Here is a 14,330-nt window from a genome sequence, read left to right on the forward strand (position 1 = left end):
ACCTTGGCTCAGACACGCTGTACTTCATATCCGAGCTGCTGAATGTCTGTCCCTGTGGACAAACAGCTCCATGAAAGAGACACTGACACACACCCACATGCATGCACCTCCACCACTGGCTTTTAGGTAAATTCAATTTGGGATTCAATTTCTCCTGCACTGGAGGTAATGTGCTTGTCATGTTCAATAAGAGATTGTTTCCCCTGTGAAGAGCTGCTTTGGTATACTAATAAGCTGCTTTGATAGGGTCGTCCTCTGCGTAGAAAAAAAATATTAAAATCATGCTTTATCTGTCCAAGGCACAAAAAAAAAAAAAAAGCCTCTGCTTCTGTCATCGTATGAAACAAACTGTAGGGTTCATCTCCTTCAGGAGCATAAGATCCTGTTTATTTTTTTGTTCTGACATAGCCTGAGTATATCAGTGCCGATTTATGTTTGCCATCCGCTGAACTAATCACAGGCCAGCGTGCAGACGTGTATTGACCTGTGGCCACTCGCATTAAAACCTATTGAGTTTAGAGCTATGGTGATTGAGCTCCCTAAAGAGCCAAGCTTTAGTGCAAGCTAAATTCATTGCTGTGCCTTTTACGGATGGATCTGTCATAGGCAGCACACGATCAATAGAAAACTGACCGCTGCCTCTGTCATGCGTCTAGAGCTTTTATGCATACGACAACCTTTTCCTCAAATACACAGTGGCCTAAAAGTCATGAGGTACTCGAGCTCAGACTTTATGAATAATATGGATCCATGGAATTATGCATATATGGATAAATTAGCTTGTCAATAACACGATGGAACCAGTCACTGACCAGTGATGCAAAAAAAACAACAACAACAAAATAAGCTGGTTTAAAAGTGACAAGTCATCAGGAAAAATGACTGTATCCATCAAATTTATTTGTTCAAATTAAGAAAGACTTGGCTTAAAGGGTCAGAAAAATCCTGCTTTACACATCAATTCAAAGGCTTTTATGTTTTCCCCCTCATCCCGCCTCTAAAAAAATACACCGTGCATCTGCAACTCAAACATTTTCAGCCATCACAATCAGACAATCTGTCCTGGACATAAGAGTCAGTGTTATTGTGTAACTGCCCAAAAGGTCATTTTTTATTGTCGTCATCATCACCGTCGTCCTCTGTAGATCCTCCCCAGTTGAGCAGAGGTCTGCGGTCAGGTGGAACACACGGTCTGATCCGCTGCCACCGGTTTGGAGGCCATATGATGTGAGATGCTCTGCCGTGGAGGAGTCCGAGTGAAACCTGCAGAAAGGCAATCCTGTTTACTGACCTTATAAAAAAACATTCACACTTCAATAAAAAACTCAACTCAAAAGAGCAAGAGAACTGAACAGTCTGTAAGAATAATGTGAGACAGATGATAAAGGTATGACCTCCTGGTCTTATCATCTTTTTGATATCATTGTCCAAGTCTGTCTCTATCATATAATATTTACCAATCCCAATGTGAAAGGGGGACTGAGGGTTGTGACATCAGTTATCAGATTCAGTGAGCATCTTTAAGAAATATTTTTACTAGGGAACAAATAAATAAATAAATAAATAGGTAATAAAACCAGTATTTTCAGACCAGACATGAGTATGTGTACATGTTTTTGATAACTGCTGATACCAGTTCCAATACTGATATTGAAATGAGTAACCTACTTCAGTAATAGGCAATCAGGGGCATCATGGAACATTTTATTCAGCTCTATTTATGTTGGTTGCTGCAGTGTGTTGCTAGCAATGAACTCCTCATACTGACTTTTATGGGTTTTTTTGTCTTTAATCTTTAATGTCTTTAATCTTTAATAGTGTGCGAGGGCAGCCGACCTGAGCGTGCTGAGCGGTATCAGTCATTAAAAATGAGTGCAAGGTGCCGTGAAAGGCACTTTGAGTCACAAGCACTGTGTAATCGCTGGTGAAAGGAAGAGTGCATGCTTTAGTGCTCAGTGCTCGCACAACTGAAATGGTCTCTCTCGCTTGTGACAGTTTCTCTGCATTTTGCTTCACTGCTCCACTGTATGTCTGCAAACTGTTACTTAATGATGATAGGTCCCTAATGTTTAGGCCTGTTACAATTATCCTCCTACATAATTAATTGTTATATTCAACAATCAGATCAGATGATTTCCTATACATATCTGTAATCTGTAAACAGGCTGTTCTGAGTTTATTTATGGATATATTTCTATAATTATTCTTTAATCTATGAACTACTTATTTAATTATTCTCTTTTTTGGGAATTCAGTAATTTAGCTGAAATTTGGCCACTCTCACTAGAACATTGTAAATGACGAGATTTAGTACATTAGTATAGAATAGTGCATTATTTATTTACATACTTTTTGCTGTGCATCACTTATTAACCAGTAAACTATTTGTGTATTTCAATAATAAAATTATATTCATTAATATCTTGCATATTTGTCTCATGATTTGTGCTGTTTTCTTCCCTTTGCATTTTTGGACAAAAAGGCGAACACAGATTTTATTTATTGTATTTTCAATGTTAATAAATTGCTCTATGTGCATTATAACTCTACTGTTAAACTTCTGTTCTTAAAGTGGCATAAGGTCAACAGAAAAATCAATTAAACTTTCATTATCATGACGTGCCTAAAATTTGCTGTTACTGGTGCTGCTTATCAGGTTTTTTATAAAGTTGCCAGATCTTCAAATTATGTATAGCAAAACGAAGTGATTAGCTTTTATTTATTGGCAAATGTATAATAATATTACTGGCCTTGAAGACTGTTAAGGGTCTGTTAAGGCACATGAGGTAGATGAAGCTGTGAGAGAAGAACAGCGTTCAAACACTCCACATTTCAGAAGACTTACACAGTTCTTTGCTTATAAGGGAGGTGATATGAGCAGCTTAGCAAAACACATGACAACAAAGGTTTTATTGTGCTATTTACAACCAGTGTTCTCCACTTGCAGTCTCTTTGTTCTCTTGCTATTCATTGTGTGCAGGCAAGTGAGAGAAAGAGATGCGCCATTAGCCTGTATAGCCTACCCATAAATTCCAAAAACCTCAAACACCAAAGCAGAGAATTCATATCTGACCTTGGTTTTACTAATTTAAAACGGGTTTCCGCACAGAACTGGGTTCTTGAGAGCATCCTATCACTCACACAGTGTCACATGGGGCAGCTGTGCCTGGAGGAGAGAGAGCTAACTGCCTTAATTTAAACACAGCTCGCAGATGCTTGTGATTGGCTAAGCTAATCACCCAGACCACAGAGCAATTATACTTTCATGAACTCCGGCCAGAGATTCAAAAAATTCCAACTCTTCAGGAATTGCAAAGTTTCATGAACTAGAAGTTCAAAAATGATTTATACTTTCAGATTTCAGATACTCCTTCTGAGGTCCAGCTTTGAGAAATTAGGGACAATAGTTATAATGATTAGATAATGGTAAAAATTATAATCACAATTATTTTGCTTGATAGCAAAATAAAAATTATTTGCTACAATTATTCAGCCAATTTAGGTATAAAATATTGCACTTTATCTATTTTTAAAAATTTTAAATCAAAGAGAAAACAAGCTCTCATAATAGACATCTGCCCCACTCAGGAGCCCAAGTTCTATATCTTATAAAGTGATAGCACATGCTCTTTACCTTTCTTTAGCTTTAAGGATCAACGAGAGCCAATTCAATATGAAGTAATCAATCTGGCCACAGACGGGGAGCAAGAGCCTAGTGTTTTGGGCAGCTGAGGAAGCCAGACAAAGCTTCAAGTGCTTACTGCTCTCAGAATAGTTCTGTTTGGAGGATTTTTTTGCAAATACCTAGAAGGGCTGGAAAGGATTAGCTGAACAGGGGGTTAAGGGACGTTCAGGTCTCTGGGTTAAACAGTCTTAGTGCTATGGTACGGTATCACAGCTAAACCCAAAGCATATACCTCCTGAACACTATGTGATATAACACATTAAACCATGATTGAGCTTCATCTAAATTTAGTGAGTGAGATGTCAGTATCAGTGGCTTAGTGAGATATTTAAACAGTGCAACCGCAAAACCTGTAGCAACACAGAAGACATGACATTAGTGTCTCAGTATTCACACATGTCACACACGGCTCTAATGAGATATGTACTTTCGCTCTTCTAACACACCTTATTCACTCCATTTAGGCCATGATATTAGGCTGATGAGTTGGATATGCAAGGAATAAAACACTCCAGGATGTCCTGTTATAGGAAAATAATCAGTGACTGGTTGGTGCAGTGCATCTAGATGTGAAGCGGAGTTACTTTTACAACTCTAAATTGGATTCATTTCCTATAACAGCACATCGTGAAGTGTTTTGTTCCTTGTTTACCTCAGAGATTTGACAATAATTACAATTTTTACTCTATTACAGAATCATCCTTTTCATCCATTTATAATCACACTTAGTCCAGTCTAATGTCTGCAAAAAAAAAAAAAAGAAAAAAAAAGCAAGTAAGCTATCACTTACGTCCTCACCAGCCTCTCCTTTGTCTTTCTCTTGAAGTTAATAAGACAAAAAAAATATAGGTTGTCGAGAAACTGCGGCTGAGAAACCACATAAACCCTGAAGACTTTCTTGTGTCTGAAAACGTAAAGGAACAACCTTAACTCTGACTGTTACAGTGAATCTTACTTCTGTCTGTAGGTGGAGACACAGAATGTGTCACGTTATTAAGTCCATATCCAACACACAAATTAATGTGTAATTTGTTACCATAGGAATGAAAACATATTCGAATGACTATGAATGACTAGAATGACTTAATATAAACCTGTAAGTCGCCTTCCAGATGGCACAACTGTCAAAGCTGCTGTTACAGAAAATGAATCAACACCATCTAACCAATTAAAATAGAGAATTCAACAAATAGCTGTGCTATAAGGTGTGTTAAATAAAATAACATCTCTACATTGCTGTGACCTTTAAGAACTAGAGGCACCCCGTGCTAGTCTTAATTACACACTTTTTACAAACGGTAAAAAACACAAGGCAGTGTTTTAAAGCCGAGATTTAAATCCTTCATTGTGAGGTTAAAAATGAAGCCTCTCATCCCACAGCCGCAGCCCCTACCCCCAACCACAACCCCCATCTCACCCCGTAATGCATCAAGTCAAGGTGAAACTGCAGTCCACAGTAAAACGGCAAAAACAAACTGCCCGAAACATCCAGCAGGTATATTTCTCCGGTGATATACGACCTGACAATGTTTTGGCAAATACGTCTTACCGCTGTACAGTGCGGTCTGTGTGCAGGAGAGCAAGTGCAGCAAGCATTCTGAGGAATAGACATGCACCGGTAATAAAAGAGACACCATAAGAAGCTTGTTCATTTACTTCCAGGCAAGAACCATCATTTAAAAATGTGCCAGAGGACAAAAACACACCGATGTTGCTAAGGGCTTCAGGCTACAGAAAAGGACATTTGAAATTCAGACACAAACTCTTGTCTCTGTAAAAACAGCCTCTGACCAGAAACACTTTCCTTAACACAAGCAGCACAACATCTAAAATCTTTCTGGAAAAAAAAAATCTTTCAGCTGATACAGTAACTGTTTTAGCAGGGAGGAAAAAAGAAGAGGGCAAAGTGACAGAAAAACACTGTTCTATTCAATAATACATTTAAAGGCCGTGTGTGTGTGTTTGTGTGTAGTGTCAGTATAGCGAACAGCGTGGGCGAGGTGGCAGAGCAGTGCACGGCTGTAAACAATGGCCTCAGGATGCAGCTATCTCTGTGTTCCCTACGTTTTTCATACACTTCTTTTGGAGCCATCTATAGAGGTGGCATATGTTAATGAAGTGTTTGTGTTTGACCAGGTGCAAACACTGCTAACAAGAAAATTCTAGGCAGAGAGGTAAAATAGAGTTTTACCAAAAAAAAAATAATAAAAAAAATGCTATAGTGTATGTCGTTGGACGAGACAGATAATTTTTTTTCAGATGTGCGCTATGTATGTAAGAAAACAGCGAGACAAAAGTTCTGTGTGACTGCTACAGAATAATAAGTAGCTCCTCCATTTCTTAACATGCCAAAGTCTCGCACAATCCCATGTACTTGTTTTCTATTGGTTCACAAACAGTGTTGCCAAGTTAGGACTTTGTTGCTAGATCTGGTGACTTTTCAGACACCTTTGGAGACGTTATTTCACAAAAGAGCCTGGCCACAAATATATTGCCTTTTTAAACAGATGTTAGCAACTGTCCTGCACTCGATATGGCTCTTCAGCTCATATCACAGCTGCTGGTCATTGATCACCACTGTTCCCAACATCCAATCACTGATCACCTTTGTTCCCAAAGTCCAATCACCAATCACCATTGTTCACATCGAACAATCACTGATCATCGTTGTTCTCATCAAGCAATCACTGATCACCATTGTCCCCAAAGTCCAATCACTGATCACCATTGTCCCCAAAGTCCAATCACTGATCACCACTGTTTTGAAAGGCCCATCATTATTCACCATTGTTCCCAACATCCAATCACTGATCACCATTGTTCACAACCATTGTTTGTCCCACCCACAAAACTCACCCCTTTTTCACATAACATGGTTTGATATGCAAATGATCATAACAATTGACTGAATACGCAAATTAGTTTATGACATCATCAGGATCCTTCTAACAACGTATTGACAATACATTAGATACTTTTACCTAAAAAGGAGGCAAAACTGGAACTGAAAGTAAGTGCTACCAGAAGCAAATGCACATGTTTCCCTTTCAGCGAATAGGCTGGGCAAATTTTATTTGTGTTTGGTCTGATTACCCTACTAACCCGTACATGTTGGCACCTCTGCCAATTCTAATTTTTTTATGTGGAATAATTCCTCACTATCGCAAACAAAAACCACACCACATCACAAGATTATGAATAAATCAATTATTTCTTTGATAAATTATCTACGTTATGTGACAAATAAATAATAGATTCACCGGTCCAAAGGTGTTGCTGTCAAAGCTGTGGCCATGATGATCGCCCTCGAGCCACAGGTGTCCATCTGGAACTCTGACGTAGCGGTTTTTATAACCCAGGGTCCTGCAAACAGTCAAACAAGCTGGACATAAACATCCCTGTAGCATTTAAACAGTAAGTCTTTCTAGAAACAACTCATGCCTATGTGATTTCTAATCCTCCTTACAGGACCGATGTGGAGTACGATATGAAATGCAATATCCCGTTTGCCATCAGCTTTAATTTTGGATCAATAATCAACAGCAATAAACCAAGAACAATCTTTGTTTTTCCGGATGAGTCTGAGATGTGCCGCTGTCTCATATCTGTAGTGGTGCTTTGGGAGGACCTTGGTCTAATTGGACAGGGGCCAAGAGGCTGCCGATATGAGCAGGAGGAAGAGGAGGGAAGACTTTCAGCTCGGGCAACATGAAATACACCATCCACAATTACAGCTGAATTTACAATAAACTGGGATATCTGTGCCACTGATTTGCTGTCCTCATATTAGTGTTGGGCTGCAGAAACATTATATCTCATTATTTGGAGACATCATTTCAGAGTCTGCAACAAACTGTTATAAGCAGAAAAAGGGGGGGGGGGGGGATTTAAACAACTGCTGAATAACTACATTGTAACTAATTGAAGAGTGTCAAACTGTCCAGGCCAAATCAGTATTTTGTGAGAGTTTGAAAGGCCATAAAATAAGGCTATTAATTTTAAAATATTTTATTATCTATTCTATTGATCAACACCAATAACCAGTCTCTAGACATAGAACAGGAGAATTCTAGGAGAGAAGGGTTAACAGAAACTATTCAATTGTATGCCTCACTAGGTGAATCATTGATAATCTTTGATATCACTTTGTATGAAATAAACTACATTAATCAGATTTTAGCTACAGAAAGGTTGACTAGTCCAATACATTTTGAAAATCATACAGATACAGGTCAAGAGCTTCAGTTAATGGGGAAAAATGTGACCTCAGTGACTCTGACTGTGGCATAGTTGTTGGTGCCAGACGGGCTGCTTTGAGTATTTCAGAAACTGCTGATCTCCTGAGATTTTTACGCATGACAACCTCTAGAGTTTGCACAAAATGGTGCAGAAAAGGGAAAAAAAAAAAAACATGACATGAGAGGTGGTTCTGTGGGAAGAAATGCCTTGTTGATGAGAGAGGTCAGAACAGAATGCCCAGACTGGTTCGAGCTGACAGGAAGGCTATGGTAACTCAAATAACCACTCTTTACAACCATGGTGAATAGAAAAGCATTGCAGAACACACAACAAGTCAAATCTTGATGTAGATGGGCTACACTAGCAGAAGACCATATCGCGTTCGACTCGTATCAGTCAAGAACAGGAATCTGAGGCTACAGTGGGCACAGACTCATAGAAACTGGGCAGTTGAAGATTGGAAACAGACCAGACGATATATCAGGGGTTAGAAAGACATTTAAGAACTCAGAGCATTATTTCTGCAAAGGACATACATGTCCTTAGTCTCCTATCTCTTTTTTTTTAAGTTCATGTGGGCTGAATGAAATGAGGCAGAGAGCTGTATTTTGCCTGCAGGCCTTAAGATTGACACCTGTGGGCTAATCATTTTGTTGTAAACAAGAAAACAACTGATATAAGCAGAGAACATTTTCTTGCTGTGTGTTTAAATACAGCCAGAAGCATTTTGCCTAATAGTCAATACTCAGCCCCTGACTAAGAAGGCACTGTTAGCTAATTAGAGCTCAACATCTGAAATTCAGGTTGTGTAGAAATCCTGAGATATAGTGTTATCGGTGACCGAAATTAAATATTATCCAAGATGCTTGGTTACAAAAAAGCTAGACATCAAGCTTTATATTAGAAGGAAAACTAATCAGAGCTGGTTAATGCCAGTGAATGAAATGTTCTATTTAGTTTAAAAAAAAAACAAAAAAAAAAACAGTCAAAGTACTGTTACACATAGTAGATGTATCAGAGAAGTAAAACGATTCAATTTAGCCTAAGGGTCTCAAAAAACAAGTAATATTTGTCCCTTATAAAATATTTTGAGGGCTTAGTTTGTAAGTTTATATATATATATATATATATATATATATATATATATATATATATATATATATATATATATGTAAGGTAAATAAAACATATATGCATATGTTTATATAAAATAAAATAATGCTTTAACTGTATAATACATTTTGGACATCCTAAACTATTAATCTTGAAGTTAACTGATAGCTTTTGTCTTTGTTACAATGTTTTTATTGTTGTAAGTGTGTAATAAATGTGTACTATGTGGAACTGGATTAGGGATGGGTCTCTTAAAAAATTACCTTGAAAGAGTGCGGACAAAAGCACAACAAAGTAGAATAAAATAAAATCACTGATCCAATAGGATCGTTAGCGTAAATATGAATGGAAAAGCATAGCATAAAGGCAGACGGGGAAATGCCTGTAAGAGCCTGAATCAAGGTCTTTTCAAAAAGTAATGAAGAGCATTCAGATTTGTGTTTAACATTCAAACGCAGCCAGAGAGCAGGCTTTTTTTTTTTTTCCGTATAGGCTTTCTGTTTTGTGGCTGGCTGACTGCATGTGGGACTATACTGCATTAGCACTCATTGTGCATAGCTTAAATGATTTCTCACAGACTGCACAATAAGCTTTCCGGGCATTTTTATCAACCACATCTGAAAAGCTATTTATCTGAAAACTTTGCATCCCCCCTGTCTTGCAGAAACTCGTACTCTCATAGGTGCAGTATTATTTTTAGCTAAAGCTTGTAATTTAGCCATCTTACAGCTGTATATTTGCTTTCAGCTAAAAAAAAAAAAAGTGTCTCTCATCTCACTTGGAACTCAAGCGAGCACAAGAAGCCTGAAGAAACATTATACAATGGTTCTGATCCAGTGATTTGATTGGAGGAGAGGCATTGATATCATGCATATAAGAGCACTGCGAGATTGTTCTGTATATCATAGAGCTTTCAGGTGTGCTGATTCGATCACTGATTACACAACATTTCACAAATATGGATGCGGTTATGAAAATAGCATTAGATTGAAATTATGAATAGCGGTCAGATAAGAACGAGGGAGATGAAAGAAGAAAGGGGGCCGACTTCATCTGTGTAAATCAGGAATACTGATATAAGCAAGTCTGCAGCCGGGAAACAGTTGATGTGTTGCTTGGCAACACTTTTGTTAACTAATGGAATCATAACCGACCTATTTGTGTTGGCGGAGCTGAAAGGTAATCACAGCCAGGCAGATATCCAGCATCACGGCACTTCTGTCATATTGCTCGCTGAGATTTATAAAGCTCCACAAAACAATGCCATTATACAGACAGACTGTGTCCAAATTTAAACAAATACTTTGGTTAGATTTAGTCAGGTTAAAATGACTTTTTAGACTTTTTAATGCTATTTATACCACAGCACTGCTAAATTCTCAATTCTGATTGGTCAGAAGGTGTTGATTAATTTTCTATAACAGCAGATCTGACAGTAGCACCGACTGCAAGGCAATCACAAGTATATAAAGGCACTCTTTATTGTATCTATAGTAACAACTTGCACAGGAACTTGCACAGGAGGATGCTCCATGTAAATGTATTAAAAATATGTGTAATTGTTAACTTTTTTTCTGAGGAGTCATTTATTTAACAGGAAGGAGTCTCTAGTGTCAACACTTTGTAACAGTTAGTAACTGAACTGTAACTAAGTGTTCAGGATGGAGGACTTTCTGCATTTGCTTTGTCTTATTAATCTCGCGAAAGAGAAGAAAAGAGAGGCTGATGAGAGAACGTTTATTTGCTCGTTTTGCAGAAATGACTTGTTTCACAGTAGTTTCACACAATATTAAATATAACTAAAGATGGATAAAAATGATATTTTTCAAGTAATTAAAGGTAATTGCAATCATGGGTTGTAAGAAGAATGAAACACTATGGGATGTAATGTTATAGGAAAATAATCAACTTAAGTGTGGTACAAGTAAATATTATTCTGAATCATATTTGACAGTGATGTAAGGACAGATTTTTTTGCATATACTTTACATTAATTATGACAATATCTAGGTTGCTGCTAACAAAACACACTTTCATAGATGTGTCCATGTTTTTTTTTCCCCACTTTGCAGCTCCAACATGCCAAGCTCGAAAATTACAGAATTCCAAGTTCATACTTCATGTTTCTGAGTCAAACGCAGAATAAGACAACATAAGAAACTTGCTATAACAAGCTTTGTAAGTAGCTTGTAATCTAATTATAATGTAATGATAATTATAATCATGTACTTGGAGTTTAGCACAGGTTTTGGAAGGGTTAAATTAAGTTTTGGAATTGCACTGGTTTTATTGGCCACTGGGATGATTTTGTCAAGCAGATCTGGCAACTCTATAACGAAACAATTCTGCTTGACCAGTTGAACATGTAAAGAGGGATCGTTTTAATGAAAAAAAAAAAAAATGCACCATCTAAGAGAAATTTACAGAGTTAGAATTGCATGCAAAGGTAGTGCTAAGAACTTGCGTTGCAAAGCCTCTAAAAGCAGTTAATCCACACATTTGTTATAAATAAAGTATGAAGTTGCCTAATAGGTGTGTAATAGTCAGGTAATTCTGGTTGATGCTTTGAATTAAAAAACAACAACCGAAATGAATAGAGCCGGCAATCAAAAAGCGATGATCAAACACTGTTAATTATAAATAAATTATTATTGATTATAATTGATTATAAACAGATTACTATAGAAAAATGACAACTACCATGTAAAAAAAGAATTCATATTTTTAAACTGATGTGTAAAGCAAGGTGATTTGCCCGGAACTCTAATACTATAATAATCATTTGAAATTATGGTAGTCCTACCCCAGATTCTGAAGAAAGCTGGTCACACATATCAATCAGAAGCTACTGAATTGTGCTGTATTACATCACATCGTAGCAGATTCATTGGTTTCAGCATATAATGAACGATTGCCTTAAGAATTAAAATTGAAATTGAATTGGAATCCCGAGGTTTACACCCCTACTGCTTAATGCTACTAATACAGTAGTATTGTAATAAGGTTTTGATAACTAACATCCTCTGATTTTGTTGCTTGCACTTTTTTCACTTAGATTCAAGTTCAGCCATTAAAGCACAACTGGTTTTTGTATTGCACTGATACTTATATATACCTAAAGATATCAGATTTTTACAGATCACTCTGCAAAGTTCTTCAGACGTCATGTATACATTCACTGTTAGCTTGCAATGCAGACGCCATGACCCCTGGTTCCTATCACAAACTTTCTTAAAAAAAAAAAAAAAAAAAAAATCAGAGTTAAAAAGTTCTCTAAAATGAACTCTTTAAAACACCCTCATAACTTGGTTTACGTCTCAACAAGGAAATTAAACAGAAATGTTTAAAGAAAATCAGTGAAACCCCATTCACCAGGGCACTATGCCACGCTCAGCTCACTCTTATTGACTTTTCAGAGCTCTGTGTGTAATTGCAAGCACCTAAAATAAAGTGTTATGCAACGTTCTGTGGACATCATAGTGGAAAAGGCGCACAGATGGAACCTTTAGTAAATGGCACTGCTGTCAATTGCAGGGGTCTGAGGAGTCATTAAATCGCTCCTTTCAGCCATCGCAGGGAGAAAAAAATAGCATCCATTTCCGCCAAACTCCCCCACGTATCTCTGAACCATCAGAAAGGTAATCAGTTTCACAGAGCCATCAGCGCTGCCTTTTCAGCTGCCGATCCAAAGATCACCTTGGGATGTGACACTGACGAGCCTGGGCGATTTAATGAGCGCTGCGAGCTTCAGTGTGCATTCACAGCCTGAGCAATTCAGACCGGGTTATTATGCGTGATCATAGATTTTATGTGTTTTTTTCCTCTCCTAAGTGGCTACAAAGACATAATGCAATGGCTTTAATAGTCATTCATCAATCCATGGTGAGGCTTTAACTGAATAAATTACATTATATTACTAGACAGCCGACTGTACAGACGTCCCTAACAGTCTGATGTAAGACATTACATTACAGAATAACAATGATATAACAAAAAAAGAGTAAACTGACTTGATGAAGTCTCCCTCGAGAGCAATGACTCGCTTGATGATCTTCTGTTTTGGGTTCTTGGGAGACCTGAAAAAAAAATTGAGAAATAAAACTCTTGTTTACTATCAAGATTAAAATGACTAAAATCTCAATGATTAAAAGGCTAAAATTAAAAAGAAGTGATATAACAACAACGGGAATATAATAATAATAATAATAATAATAGGAAGAAGAAGAAGAGGTTTCAGTTATATAGGGGTCGTGACCTCATGTGGTGTCTTTTCATTTACAAAAATTTTATTCATTTATTTTACAGTATAGTACTACGAATATCGCTCGAACTATTAGTTGGAAATGTTAGTGGGAGTCACAGTCAAACAAGCCACATTTAAATTAGTACTGTACATTCTATTTTTATTTCTCTTCATCTATTCCTCCATCTATTCCATTAGTTCCTCAAAATGTGACTCTGATTCAGTGGAACGACAGACGTCAAGAAAACCTTCACAAAAATATGCCATAGATATACAAATCCTAACTTATAAATTATCCTAAATTATAAATCTGGAATAAAATGTAGGGTGGTCAAGTTTTGAGGTCTAATGTCCATGTCCATTTGGGCTCATTTGAGGAAAATGTTTGGGAATGTTTAGTTTATACAGTGATTTTCAAGGTCACTTTACCTCAAAGAGACTAGGAGAAAGAACCGCCCCCTCACTGAAGTCAAACAAAATCTAAAAACAGGTACAGCTAGTGATTTCAGAGACCATTAAAGTCAGTGAATTTTCATAGAGTTAGCTGAACCTATCTGTTTTGGAACACAAAATACAAATGACACGAGCCTAAACCATTAGAAAGCTAGAAAGCTTGAATGCTAGTGTAAGAGGAGGAGTTTCTGAACTGCCAGGCAAGCAGACGTTTCTCCTTGTCCTGATGGTTGACTGTTGGTGGTCCACGTTATTTGTTTTTTCATCTATTTACAGAGTCCTGGCTTCACATGGACCAGAGTTTCTCCTTTGAGCACATTTTATTAACACTACCAGAATGTGTCGAGCCAAATATTGAGTGTTCTGATCCCTAATCCCTAATGACATCTTTAATTCTCAACTGTTATGACCTTCCATCCTTGAAAAGCAAGTTGGAAAAGACTTCCTTGATCCCTGATTCTGCTGGGCTGAAACCTCTCTTCATTTCTCGATTGTAGATTCTCTTTTGACTTCTTATCTGTTACAATGATCTTCTGGCACCATTTCAGACTCTATAGAGGACTCAGAATTTAAGTGAGCGCCAGCATGCACCTCTCC

General features: G+C 37.4%; 1 protein-coding gene across 2 annotated transcripts in view; it reads right to left on the reverse strand.

Annotated features, from left to right (window-relative positions):
* Window positions 1-847: 847 nt before the first annotated feature.
* The window catches only part of immp2l (inner mitochondrial membrane peptidase subunit 2), a 110,204-nt gene continuing 96,721 nt past the window's right edge, over window positions 848-14,330 (reverse strand). The window contains exons 4-6 of one of the 2 annotated variants that reach the window (XM_026946473.3): window positions 13,048-13,113; window positions 6,946-7,048; window positions 848-1,263 (exon numbers count right to left, since the gene is read on the reverse strand). In XM_026946473.3, the coding sequence (XP_026802274.1) occupies window positions 1,105-1,263; window positions 6,946-7,048; window positions 13,048-13,113 (328 nt within the window). In that variant the 3' untranslated portion in view covers window positions 848-1,104. The remainder of the gene's footprint in view (window positions 1,264-6,945; window positions 7,049-13,047; window positions 13,114-14,330) is intronic. The other variant, XM_026946474.3, reaches the window with a different exon arrangement.

The sequence above is a fragment of the Pangasianodon hypophthalmus genome, chromosome 7, assembly GCF_027358585.1.
Source record: "Pangasianodon hypophthalmus isolate fPanHyp1 chromosome 7, fPanHyp1.pri, whole genome shotgun sequence".
In the NCBI taxonomy this organism is placed as follows: Eukaryota; Metazoa; Chordata; class Actinopteri; order Siluriformes; family Pangasiidae; genus Pangasianodon; species Pangasianodon hypophthalmus.